At 36.8% G+C, this 14,871-nt stretch overlaps 1 protein-coding gene across 3 annotated transcripts in view; it reads right to left on the reverse strand.

Annotated features, from left to right (window-relative positions):
• The window catches only part of LOC120479909 (transmembrane protein 132C), a 468,276-nt gene that overhangs the window by 357,815 nt on the left and 95,590 nt on the right, over positions 1–14,871 (reverse strand). For all 3 annotated transcript variants that reach the window (XM_089119453.1, XM_089119452.1, XM_089119450.1), the window contains one exon: positions 13,414–14,302. In XM_089119453.1, coding sequence (XP_088975579.1) covers positions 13,414–14,180 — 767 coding nt within the window. In that variant the 5' untranslated portion in view covers positions 14,181–14,302. The remainder of the gene's footprint in view (positions 1–13,413; positions 14,303–14,871) is intronic.

Genomic DNA, 14,871 nt, shown 5'->3' on the forward strand with positions numbered 1-14,871 from the left:
TGGACCTGAGTGCAAAAATGGAGGCTCTAGCCCCTTCCAAAGCTGAGATATCGAAACTCAAAAATTCGGCATTAGCCTATCCGCGCCAGCGGCAACAAGCATTAATTTGAACAGTTGATTTTAAAAACACATTTCAGCGCTAGATCGTCTCTTATTTAAAAAACGAACGAAACGAATGCTCTGCTAGTTAACTGAAGATGTTTTGTTTATTTGTATTGGTACATTCGTGCCGGAATGTTTCAAAAGTGGTGGTTACAATATCGACGGTTGGGACATATCCCACCCGCAAATTACGCCTGGTACTTGAAATCGGCGTAATAGTTGGTTTTTGTCCTATAGAAAAATGTATTGGATGTCATAATTAGGCCCCCCCTACAATATTAAATGCCCGTCCATTGGTTTGTTTCTGCAGCCGGCTCTGGTAATAACACTGAAAATAATGATGATTTGCATTTCCAATTATGCCTTTAAACACTAATTGGTAAACGTGAAGGCTGGTTGATCCCACTAATAATGGAATTATAATCTCCTGAATTTGTGGACTACATCAACATGCTTTAGAGTCATTTACTGGATTTAACAGAAATAAGGAAAACGCTGCCATGAATATTCTGTCCTAATAAAAGGAAGCTCATTAAACATTCTTTAATCATGCAAATCATTGACATGAAAGGTATCTAAAGCTTAATAAGTGCGTGTTGTAGCCAGCCAGCATAATTTGATATCAGTTAGCACTGGAGTCGCCATACACAACTGAAAACATAACACACTGTAGCACTAACCAGTGACACTGATACTGTAAGACAGACAATATTTGCAGTAAACAATAGGTCCATTCATGGCAAAAGTCCAAAATAATGAGTCAGATAAGAGAAAAGCCGTACTATACTCCAATCAGAGCTGCATCTTTCCATTCTATTCTGGGGGAAAAACCAAGGTTGAAGTTTGGAGAGGCTGTGCAAACACTCGTGAGATATCCTCATCAGGATGATGCTAATCTGTTGGTTTTGGCTTGCTCAGTTGCTAGGAAATGACAATGTTATGAATGTTATAAATAGATGCTTTTATACATTCTTTTAAAGTAGGGATGAAGGGATGCACACAGGAACCACATTGGCTATCATCCAAGTTAGGAGATTTTGTATTTATTGTTATTTTTTTTTATTTTTTTTTATTTACTGCCATTGGTTGGTACGGCACATACACTAATAAGCCAAACCAATATGTCCAGTCAAAGGTGAAGCGAATATCATTCATCATCTCCAACAAGGTCACATATTAAGGTCTGGGTAGATTAGATGATAAACAGACAATCAGTTTTCATAATCAACATGTTTGATGCAGGAGAAATTGGCTGGAAGAAAGATTGGATCAACTTTGATATGGGTCAAGTTGTTATAGCAAGGAGGCTGAGTCAGAGCATCTCTGAAACTTCCTCAGATCCCAATCCAAGTGAGCATGTGGGATGTGCTGGACCAACAGGTTCAATCTACAGTGGCTCCACCTCACATCCTACAGGATTTGAAGGATTTGCTGCTAACGTCTTGGTGCCAGATACCACAGGACACCTTTGGGGGTCTTGTAGAGTCCATATCTCTGCAGGTTGGTGCTGTTTTGCAGCATGCCTAATATTTTATATTTCTTTAGATGGGTAGTGAACATACAAAACTGGTTATAGATAACATAGATAATTAGACAAACTAGAGATACTGTAAATACTGTAAATAAAAAAATTTTGAAGTGAGTATATGGCTTTATGAGATGTATAAACACAACAGTGTATTAAATTGGCTAATCAAACACACCTCATAGTTTCTGGACCATTTTGCAAGCATCAGTCAAAACAACTGTTTGACATCATTTGACATCATTTTCATGAAGCTAATTTCTGGCTTTAATTCTTAAGATACTTCTTAGCTCTAGCTACACTTACCTAGCAACCAGACAGTCTATATAAACCAGTTGAAGCAATGTCCAAAGAAAAACATCACGAAACATCACTCAATATACAGAAATAATGAGCTCTCGCTCACTAGGTGTAATCAAGTATTCATCAGTGCTCAGGAAGAGTTCAAAATCAGGTGCTTGAGCTGGTGCCTGTTTGGATTCTGCTTGGTCTGTTAATTAGTTGATCCTGGAGTTTGAGAGCATTAGCGAGAGTTTCTGAGTCACGCTGAGTTGAAAAAGAGAAAGCAAAAGAAACAAAGGTTGATGAGAGGTCAGACCATTGGTCAGTGGAGTGGCGTCTGAGCAAAAGGCTGGTAATTAACAGTTCCTTTATTAGGTAGATGTGCATTTGTTTTTGTGCATGTGTTTGTGAAGGGCAAGTTCGTTATGTTTGAGGACAAACAACTTTTCTATTTGTGCCAGAAAACATACAACAAGTTTTAAAAATACATTAACTGTATTTGACTATTTATTCGCTGATATACATATACTGTACACACACACACACACACACATATATATATATATATATTACAAATACGATATTAACAACACATTTTCATCAAAAGTATATCATCATCAAGATTTTCAAACATTTTGATTCCAAGGACCCCCAAATACAATAAGTTCTATCCTTGCTATATGACCTTCTTTCTAAAATAAAAAGGGAGCTTTATTTTATCTGACTTTCTAATGTGATCAGAAAAACAATAAGTGTAATATTACAATGACAGAATTGTTTTACAGTTTGTTAAAAATACAGTATGTATAACAAATAAAAAAACTGAGAATGTTATTTAAAATAATAATAATTATATATATATGTATATATATATATTCAATTATTTGCACAGCCCTTTTAACAATGAATAGTGGTCTAAATATACACTTTATCTTTTTCTCTCTCTTTAACTTTTTCAGTGGACCCCCTAATTATGGCCCACAATTGTGCTAGAGAATATTCTCTCAAAATTACATTCATGCATTTGGCAGATCCAAAGCAACTTGCAATGTCCTTATGCCGTGCGTTTTTTTTGTGTGTTTTTTTTAAGTTCATGCATTCCCTGAATCGAGCCTATATTGTTAGCACTAAGGTTATTCTGATTGATATGCCACTGATAGTAATGACCGATCATTATTTTATATATTTTAATGGGTGGCTGGTCTCTATAAGTACAATCAGAAGATTCAACCTGATGATGCAAAACCTGCAAGGCAATTGTTGCAATATGCAATATGTGCAGTTAAAATAGCTTCTCTACATTCACCAGTCTGGCAGTTCTACCAGGTGTCTGAAAAACACAATAAATTTGCAATGTCACTGCGGAGACATTGCAACGACAGCAAACCTACAGCAATGACAGCACTAGAGCTGTTTTACTAGGACGATTTTTGTGCCTTTCTTTCCTTCACAGTGGTGTGCTTTCGTTCCTCCAAAATTGAACATCCAAATCAGCTAAATCAGTGATTGTCATAAAATGCAATCTAGAGTTGCTTAACTGCAGGATGTGCTTGATAATAAGAAGAGTTCCATTATGCCACGAAAGAGAAGTGGCTTTCAGTGTAGGTGCAGTATACTGTACGTTGGGCTTCAGGTTTACATTTATTCATTTAGCTGACGCTTTTATCCAAAACGACTTACAATTGCTATATATGTTAGAGGTCGCATGCCTCTGGAGCATCTAGGGGTTAAGTGTATTGCTCAGGGACACATTGGTGTCTCACAGTGGATTCAAATCCGGGTCTCTCACACCAAAGGCATGCGTCTTATCCACTGCGCCATCTCCACAGGTTTGAGCCTAAATTGTCAAATATACACAATCAATTATGTCTGAAGTGAAAATAAACACTTAGGAAATAAATTGCATATATATATATATATATATATATCAGTATACTGGATTTGTGCATTAGGTCTTAAAGTTACAGCGGCCTAACATACTTGATGCCTGTGTCCCTAATGGTAGCCCTCAATCTATACGACCCCAATCGACTTTTACTTAATAAAAAAAGTTCCCTTCATCTCAGTGGAATAAGATTTTGTGAACTTTCATACATTATCTGTCTGTACACACACAACAAAAAATGGGCTTGATTCGGTTGTTCTGAAGGTATATACTATATACTATATATATATATATATATATATATATATATATATATATATATATATATATATATATATATATATATATATACATAAAGAAATTACACTTCTGGTCTTTCGGGTCAATATGACCCCACATTGAAATGAATGGGAAATGTGAAAAATGATAATAATAATAATAATAATAATAATAATAATAAATATATTTTCTTCTTCATGTGGAAAAAAAAAATCTGTCATAAATCTGAACATTTTTACACAGAAATGAATGCCTAGTACTAGAGCATAAATGCAATGTATACTAAAAAATATATATATATATATATATATATATATATATTTCATATGGTGTAGTTGAGGAATTGTGTGGTATATGGATACAAAAGAACGTTATCTCCAAAAACACAGCACTAATGAATAGATGAGAATTAAACAAAAAAAATATATATGATACATTATTTGTATGATTAAAAATATATATTTTTTGTACAATTACTCAATCAATTGTTGGGGTTGTCTAGACCCCAAAGCCCAGAAGTGTAAAAAGGAAAGACCATTTGAAGGTTAATCAAGCAACAAAAGGACAAAGGAAAATCACTCACTGCTCTTTAGTAGACTTAGCAGGATCAATCAATATTTAATTTATATAGTGAACTATAATTATTTATCACAGAAATTATATTTGTTAAGATCAAAGCTATTCCTAAACACCTTAAAGAGAGTTACACATGTTTCTTGCCAAATAAATAGAGTTGTTAATTCATGCAAAGAGTTGTCAGTTCATAATACTTTCTCATCTCTTAATTTTAATATTTTAAAGGCCTATAAATTGTTGTTAAGAAAAGCTAAATAATTAAACATGTTAAATTGAAGGTTTAAAATCTAAAGCATTATATATGTATCACGTAGTATTATTTATTTCGTTGATCGGTATCAGTGATTGGTGTTGCCCAATACTGCTTTCATTGATTGGCCCCAAAAATCCTGATCGGAGCACCCTTAGTTCCTTAGTTCGGAGCACCATGTTTCACTATCCAAGAGTTGCTATAGCTAATAGCAGAACTATCCATTTTATCAGTTTCAAGTCGGTGTTGTTACATCGTATGTGAATTTGTTTTTGCACAGATGCCATATGCCAGTCATGAATAATCAAATATTTTTGTTCTTTTGTCAAGGTTCAAATGCAAAGAGAAAATCATGAAATGAGATAAAGTAGCTTTGATTCGTAAAGCACCTGTTGACGGGTCCAGCTGAGGGTGAGGTGACTGCAGTAGTTACTGCTGTCCATCAGTGTGTATAATGAGGCAGAATCCCAGATAATGTGCCCACTGATGCACTGCCTTCTAAAGATGGGACAAATTGATTCCCTTTAAATAGGCTTTGCTCTTGGTATTCACACACTTGCTTGATGTAAACAGAAACACACACACACACACACACACACACACACGCATACCAGTACGAATCTATCTTGCTCTTTTCTATTAAGCACAGCTGACAGCTTCTGAATCCAATGTTCAGCATTCAAATCCTCTGTATATTGTTCTTAAAACAACAAAAACTGTTTGAGAAGCCCAAACACTTTATCCTGTTAGTGATTGCACCCATCCAGCATATAGCAAAATATGGGCAATACGACACACATATTCAACTATAGTAAACCCTAATAAGGTTTTTTTTTTTTCCAACTAAGACAACATTATGATTGCTACTTCATGAACTCCTGCCATAACTATTCACCCCTCAATATATTTCTACTCCATTGCAGATCATAAATCACACATGACTTATGATGCCTGCAAAGGTGCCATGATTTTGTAACCTCATCGATGGCTTTTCAGAAATCAGTGTGTAATGGACAAATCACTAAATGGCGCAAAGGATTTCTAAATATCTTTGGGGAACATTGTCAAACACTGTTTGAAAAAAATTTTCAGTGAAAATTTGAAATGCTGTCATTATGTACGGACTTCATTCAAATCCCATTTGCCTTTCTGCGATGTCCAGGATGTGAGCGAATAATTCTTTTTGGTTGGGTCTTTTCAATGAATCAGCGGATCGAGTTTAAAAAAAAAAAAAAACAGTTTGAATCAAGGATGTTCTTATTCATCTGAACGAAATTTGTTCAAGTTGCACACAGAACCCCCAGAAGTACAATACACAATCTGAAACCTTCTCACTTTGTTTAAGGGATCACAGAGGAATCTTTTCATGGGAACTTCACAATATACAAAACATTTAAAAAATTTAAAAAGAAATCTTAGTTCAAGTGTCATCGTTTCATCCCCCTCAAGTAGTTCCAAACTTTTATGAGTTTCTTTTTCTTTTGAACACACATGCACGTGCACACACACTATGAGAGTACATCAACCCGAATTACTCTCGACCTCAATTTTTTTTTTCTTTTATGTATCCGTCTGTGTTCCTTCTCTCTCTTTTACCAAAATCCAGATGACGATATGGTCTTAAAACCAGATTAAATTAATGAACTCAAAACAAAATTGCGGTTTTGAGTGTAAAATGTTCCTTTAAAAATCATTCTAATGATTTCTTATTCTAAATATCGGACAGCAATACTGTTGCCGCCATAGACATAGATGTGCAATATTTACACACATGCACACATAACAAGAGCAACCAGTCAGGTCAACAATCCAGAATAGGGAGCTGATAAACAAGCACTTCTTCCCTTAATTATTTTTAAGAAGCTCAATGCAAAAGTCAGAAACTTTCTTTAGTCAGCTATGAGAATAAAAACAGCAAGCATATGAAGCATGGGAAATAAGAGTTGCTGCTTTCATCTTGAACCCAAAATTTAAAGAATGTTGCTGATTCACATGCAAATCAAAGCAACTAAGCAACTTACATGCAATCCTGCAGTCACCTGCAAACAGATCAAGTGAATTACAGATATAGAGCAATGTAAGATTTAGCTAATGATTGTGATGAGGAAAAGGCTTGCAAAGTGTGCAGTGCTTTGCCTCAACAATGCCTTGGGAAAATCACCATCTCCAAGACCTCATTGCTCATATAGCATTAGCAGATAATGCTATTCACTCAACAGAAAAGATTACGCTAGACTGCGAGAGACTCTAATACAGCCAATATCAGCTGTGACTCATGACTGGACCTATTACTGCAGGTAAAGATAAAGGTGCATAATAAATTGCTTAAAATGGTTTTGACATTGAAAATCTACTGTCCTTTATCAGAAGGGAAAATGCTTGCAAGTGATGATTGTTACAATGTGAATCTGACCCTATTGCATATGAAAGCTGAACGACCGTGACTACACCGTAATGAGAGTCATGGGCCAGTTTCTCCTGCTGGTAGATGCCATAACTTTCTCCATTAAAGATAAAACCAGCCATAGCCATGAATTCAGAAGACAATAAGTCTGATCTCTTCATTCTAAATACAATACAGTTCAAAAGTTTGCGGTCAGTACATTTTTAAAGATATTTTAGTCTCTTGTGCTCACCTGCATAAGATATTATGCTCAGGCTGCATTTCTTTGATCAAAAATACAGTAATACTGTGAAACATTATTACAAATGAAAGTGTAGCGCAAGTTCTGCCAGGAAGACTCAATTGTCATGTCATTATTACCTTCTCATCTATCCAATCGCGTTCTAATACGTGAAGTATAAAAGACCCTTACTTACACTTGTCTGAGTTCGCAGATGCTGACGCCTCACTTACCACCATCCTCCCCACCTCCACCAAGACGGTCTTCGCTCCATCCTTCCCACCACCACCACCAGGTCGGTCCCTTCCAAAACTCCAAGGGGGGGTCGGCTGCGCCCCTGCCTTCATCTTCAGGCAGGATATGCCGAATCCATACCCTCGGATCGCGAGTTACGGACGGGGCCTACGCCAAATAACTTTTATTGCATAAATGGCTTGCTGGGCTGTTAATAAAATGTCATATCGTACAGTATCTTATCTCCCGAGTCTTTCTGGTAGAATTAAAATTAACTGTTTTCTGCAGTAGATTCTAAAATATATTTTTTTGATGGCAAAGCTGAATTTTCCGCATTATTACTCAAATATTCAGTGTCACATGATCCTCCATAAATCATTCTAATATGACTTAATGTTCAAGAAATATTTGTTTTTATTATCAATGTGGAAAAATGTATTTACTGTCACTTTTGATCTACTGGCAACTATTAAAAATATCAAGTTTAATTTTTTTTTAATGATTTGAATGATTTAAATCCCCATTTTAATGATCTAATGCGCAATTGCACTTAGGGTGTGTCCGAGATCCACTTTATCGACAGGAAAAATGGTTGTGGCAACGGCGCATGGTCTAAAAGGGTTGTCCCTATTCTCTTAATGAGTAATGGGTGTGTTTTGGGATCTCCCATTCCCTTTAAAAGCCAGTTGCACTCGAGCCATGGCAGATTTGCTATTTACATGGTGAATTTTGCAAGAAGAAAAACAAAAAAAAAAAACTTTAGTTTAGGGTCCAATTCTCACTATGAACTATTTGCTTATTGCTTACATATTAATGCCTAATTCTGCATGCCATATTCTACATCCATTAATCCTACTCAATACCCAAACTTAACTATTAATTATTAAGTTTATTGAGGCAAAAGTTTAAATTGTGACCATAATTTGATATCAAATAATAGTCAACCTGAAATATCATGAAGCTGGCGAGATGGGAGTTAACATTTTATCATGTTAAAGTGGCTAACATGCAATCACAGAATACCAACTTAAAAGCACTATTTCTAAACTCGGTTTGACTCACAGATTCCAAGCCTTACGGTTGCAGGCTTCCCCTAATCATGTGCAGTAGTTGGTGCAGCCTTTGCATTACACTCTCTGAGTCTGCAGTGTTATTGGATTATATTCTTTTATTTTTTAAAAAGCTAATGCTTTTTTTCTGCAGCTGAAGTTCTGCCAAAATTTGTTTGAACATGGACACCTTTTGAATCGGAACAAGCAATACGCAATGACACCACCACTGAGCAAAAATGATTATGCATGAGAAAATAAAATCATTTTAACAAAATTGCTTTTTGTATGTTCATCCACAGAGTATGTGGTTGTGGGGAGGTGGGTCAGTTTGTACCTGCAGTGTAGATCGAAAGTAAATGAAAAGTCCCAACAAACAAACAAACAAACAAAAATGTGTACGTAAATTTGGGGTTCTGAAGATTACCCCTCTTCCAAGTGTGAGAATAAGATTGTTTACTCTTTACTGTTTTTTTTGTTTTGTTTTGTTTTTTCTTTGTTTTTTTTCCAACTGTTTAGATAATCTAAAAAATATCCGAAAAATCCATCCAGCCATAACTGGCCATACAGTAATGCATCACACAATCTTACATGGCGATGCAGTTAATAAAGGGACACCAGGCAGGAACGCTGTTAACTCCTAGAGTAACTGTGGAGTACTTGTTTTTAACGTTACTGTCGTAAAGACCACTCACGGAGAGCGTGACGTGTTACATAGTATACAATTGTACATTGTGTTTAATTTGTCGTTTAATGAGATCCAACATATGTTGTTAGTGGTGAGAATTGTCACGTGATTAAATATATATCCCCATGAACTATAATGGTCCAGAGGAAGAACTTTTGCCATGTGTGTCACAGGTTCTGGGTTCTTCTAATCCCTACTAAAATAGTATAGTTTATTTTCCTCATCAAAACCGATTGTTTATTGGTGGCTGTATTTCAAGCATGGACATGTTTTTTTGTGCATTGGGTTTTGTGATTTCACTGTAATGAGTCTCTCAGTCCCCGCAACGGATTGAGTGCGCGTTCGTTTGAAGACGGTGCGTGTCACAACAGAACACTGAATCCACTGAAACTGATCGCAGCGGCAACAAGCGCTTTGGTCACTTGACTTCAAAAACAACACATTTCAGATCGCCTCTTATTTAACAAACGAACTAAATGAATGCTCTACTAGAGTTACCTGGAGATGTTTTATTTGTTTGTAATGGTACATCCGTGCTGCGAGATGTTTCAATATCACACCCACAAATTACGCCTATGCTCGTGTCTGCTGTTTCCTCTTTCTCTGTTCCTCCGACAATGCTTTCCTAGCTTTCTGTTTCTTACATGCCGGCTCAGCCATGACGATAGTGTGACAAACTCCATCCCTCTCGACCTTGTTCCTGGATATGTGCAGTGTTGCCGTAATGGAATATGTTACATCGCGAGAGCCGATATCACACGATATTTTCCGATGCTGAGGCCGGCGGCTCGCCGCACCGAAACTGCAAGTGAGATTTTTCCGCTCACAGGCACCAGGGGGGGGGGGGGTCGAGACACCCACCATTCAACCCGAAAGAAGTCATATAACCATTTCAATAACTCTGAAGCTGTTAAATTAAGCTAAAATAACTGCATAGTGTCTCTTTAAGACTTTCTGCTAAAGTAATATGCAGTATGCAAATAAGCCAAAATGAATTCTAGAAAATATAATTAATTTTAAAGTAATTACAACAATATATATAATTGTAAAGGAGATTCAGCAGCAACATAAACATGCAACTACAAATAATGAAATCAAAATATTTTTTTTTTTTAGCATTTTTGCTACATCAATATTATTTATGGTAATTAAGGCAGACCTTGATTAATCTCCGTCTAATTTTCAGAAGAGATATACAACCCTCCTCCACTTCAAAAAAACATACTGAAAAAATATGTCATGCTTTCATTTCTCAATTAAGACATTCATACTCATTAGCTCATGAAAAATGATTCTCTGTAGACTATTTAACACTGATTTCATTTAAAGTTGTAAATCAATAATTAATCAGAGGATAATGATATGCTTGAGAAAATGAATGCATGATTTTGCTGGTCATAAGACTCATTAAACATGCATATTGCATAACTATAAATGTTTTATTCATGAATATTTTTTTTTCTAATGATTACAGTAGAGTAACCACACACACACACACAAAAGGGACAAAAAAAATGGGTCTCTTCCTATCAGCACATTTAAGTAGAGTGGTTGTCGATCTCACACCCACACCCACACACACACACACACACACACACACACACACACACTGTTAGCAGGGTTCTAAATTAACTTTTTGATCACCAGCCAACATTTTATTAACATTGTTGATATGAAAAAACACATAAAATACATTACAACACAGAAAGTGCAAACATTTCATTTCAAGTTTGGTATCTATCTATCTATCTATCTATCTATCTATCTATCTATCTATCTATCTATCTATCTATCTATCTATCTATCTATCTATCTATCTATCTATCTATCTATCTATCTATCTATCTATTAGGGATGTGCATGAATATTCGAATTTTCGATCTGTAATTATTAATCAAAAAATAAAGTTCTATTCGACTTTTGTTTTCTTTAATTTTTTCCGCATGTTATAATTAAATGCGCTGGGTGGAGCGTTTAGCAAGTGCATTGGATTTGATCACATAGGTAATGTTGTTGTCTGCATCGTGAAGTTTGGAATTACTTAGATGAAAATGATAGGCTGTTACAAAATGGAATTAAATTTAATCAATTATTAATTAAACAGAGTTATCATCACCACCAGAATGAGAAATCACATGAAATCCAAAGAAACAGCAGTCGACTGAAGAAGCAGCTGTCCATCACTGCAAATAACGACTGCAAAATCGTATGTATGTCGATTTATATATATATATATATATATATATATGCCCTTTAAGTTGTGTTAAGGGAGACAGATTTAAGAACAGAAAAACGCAAAGTGCTGTTACTTCACTTTGCACACACACACACACACACACACACACGTCTCTGCAACCTCTGTCAGTGCAGTGGCTTTACTCACTCAAGCATGTGGATATTATTGTTTTTCTCAAAATTAACGCAAAACAATATAAACACGATAATCATATGCTGACTCGAGTATGTACATCTTTTTTTTTTTTTAGGTCTACTTGTGCTCGCATTGTTTTTTGAGGTCTGACAAAATGCTTTTGTCGTTTAATTTTTTTGTTTACACATATTGTTTAATATGTTCAACTAAAAGAAAACCTTTAGATATATAGTAAGCTTGTTGTGTATATTCAACGCATTCTCATCCCAAGCCGTCATATACTGATGCTTTTGCCAATGTATACATCCAACGCACATGGCGCCCTTTAGCGTCAATATAACACGCTTCGGTTATGGGTAGGTTTAGGTCTGGCCCATATATATCTGCGTCTCATATTGATGCTAAAGGGTGCCATGTGCGTTAGATGTATACGCTTTGGCAAAAGCGTCAGTATATGACGCCTTGGGATGAGAACCGGCTGGTATATTGCCTAACGTATGAGCTGTAATGTATAAATGTATACGATGAAACGTCACCACGTAGCATTACAACACAGAGTTCATGGGAAATGTAGGAAGGGGGGGGGGGGGGGTAGGAAGGCAGGAAGTTAATTTTCACTCGCCAAAATGAATTTTAACCCGCATTTGGCGGGTGTTAATTTAGAAGCCTGACTGTTAGACAAACCAAATGCAGACTTCGCACATGCATCCACATACACACACAACCCTCAAAAAGCAAGTGATTTGTCCTTTCACTTTTACAAGTGAATTCAGCAAAGAAAACCCAGCTGACATCCATAAACTATCTGATTTTCTTCAAAATACACCAGATATCATCTCTCCTAGTGCCTCTTATCTTGCGTGCACATGCAGGGCTGACAAATTGGCTTGACCTCTTGTCTGGTTGGGTCTCATATGGTTTATAAATGTTCTCACCCACTGTGATTACAATCGGACGAGCTTGCAGTCATTAAGCTAATGGAGGCGCATTCTAATTGATGACATCCTCATTTGCATTGTGTGTTAATTACCCAAATCACTTAGCCGCATCTGTAAATTCTAATTAGTACCCGCAGATTCAGTGCGGCTGGATGTTTTCACCTGAAAATGAAGATGTCTTTCCCTCTGCCATGGTAAACAAAAAATATAGTTAAATTAAGTAAAGTAACCATGAAGTGAAAATTCATCTCAGGCACACCAGCCGGAATTAATCACAACCATTTCAAAAGCCAAATGATTATGCCAAAGAAAAAATGTGACCACATATGGAGGTCCAAGTGGAGCAAAGACTGATAACTGGGCAAAGTATGATTAGCTGCGATTCAAATAGCAGAATAGAAAACAAAGCAAAAAGGCTTAAATGAAGCTGCAAAGCAAATTGCTACTTAACCGCTGACAGAATGCCATGACGTCAATGGTGAAGCTTCCTGTGACATTCATTAGAGAAACCCTCACTACTGTAACACAGCCATGAACGTCCCAGGAAAAGGTCTCATGTGAATAGTTATTTGCCAACACAGCAGCTTCAATGCAAATGAAGTTCTCTTACCTGAGAGTGAACATTTCTACAGGTGAGTACGGCAAAGCTGCGACATATGCTGACACGGTATCCCTTTGTCTAACAGGCGTGGATGGTACCAACACTGCAAAATTCCCATCCAAACGCTGCTCTGATAATTCCGGAGCAGATGGAGACTGGAATAATCGTATACTCCCGATGCGCCTCATGGGTGTAGAGTTAGGAAACCCAAACAATCCCTCTTGATCTGAGTGAGCGGCGCTCTTGTCCCCTAACTCCTCGGAAAGACAACCCCCTTCTTCTGCGGCCCGAAGGCTGTAGTACAGCTCTACAGGTGTCCCTTCAGGCATATCCGGACTCCTCTGCCGTCCTGGGACAACGCTGGGAGGTGCAAACCACCCAGGAAGAGGCTCGAGCTCGGCGACGCAAACGCCCATGTCCCCTCGTAACCTGCAGCTCCCACGGACCTCCTGGGTTTCATGGAAGGCGAACATCCGTACGCAGGGAAGTTTGTCCACTGCACTGTAGTCGTCCCAATCCCTCCCGGCGATGTAGAACAAGACCTGAACCTTGGGTTTGTTCAGGTAAATCCTTTCATTGAGAACAAACGTCTGCACTTTCCAGTTGAAGGTGAAGAGGGTTGAGGAACCCACAAATGAGCCAGGCATCTGGAGGAGATCCAAAGGGACAGGCTCTTCCACCGCAAGGGTTCCATACGTGGCATTGATGATGGGAGGCTTCCTGGCCTGGTGGATGAAGAACAGTTCCGTTCTGGAGAGAAAGCTAGAGTTGCGCATGAAGTCCTGGGTGGCCTCCTTAAGAAAGAAGGAGGACTCTGTGTTGAGGAGCTGGTAGTTGACGGGCAGGTAAGTAGGGGAGGCGTAGCGCTGAAGATTCTCCAGGATTCGACAGTCTGTAACTGAAAGAAAAGGAAAGAGGTGTCAGTTGTGTGGGTCTTTAGGTGTGTGTGTTATTAGAAGAAAGGTGCACAGAATATTAAAATTCTTACAAGAAGTTGATCATTATTTTTTCGGATTCTGAATTAGAGTAAAGCATGCCTTGATACATCAAGCTGTATTAGAGTTAACAGAGCTACAAAATAAACTTGATCAAAATAAACTTAAATTTGATTAAATTTCCTTTTTTTTCTGTGATTGTAAAGGTATTGTATATGCGGTACAGTTTTTGTAAGGGTGAATGAACTTACTAGTGCAAAATTAATTTCAGACTTTCTCTGAAAATAAAGTTATATCATATATCAAATGTTCTGATAATGGCAAATCAACCGATAAATGGCTCAATTAAAAATTGCTGTACTATTTTGTCTAAACAAATAAAACACTTAAAACTAAATACATTGCAAATGCTACAGATAAATCACAACATTATGAATAAAAAGATTTATGATGCTATTAACTGATAAATTGCTAAAAAATAAAATGCTGTACTATTTTGTCTAAACAAATTAAAACTATTTTTTAATACTAC

The sequence above is a fragment of the Pimephales promelas genome, chromosome 14 (assembly GCF_988280905.1).
Source record: "Pimephales promelas chromosome 14, fPimPro1.hap1.1, whole genome shotgun sequence".
Classification (NCBI taxonomy): Eukaryota; Metazoa; Chordata; class Actinopteri; order Cypriniformes; family Leuciscidae; genus Pimephales; species Pimephales promelas.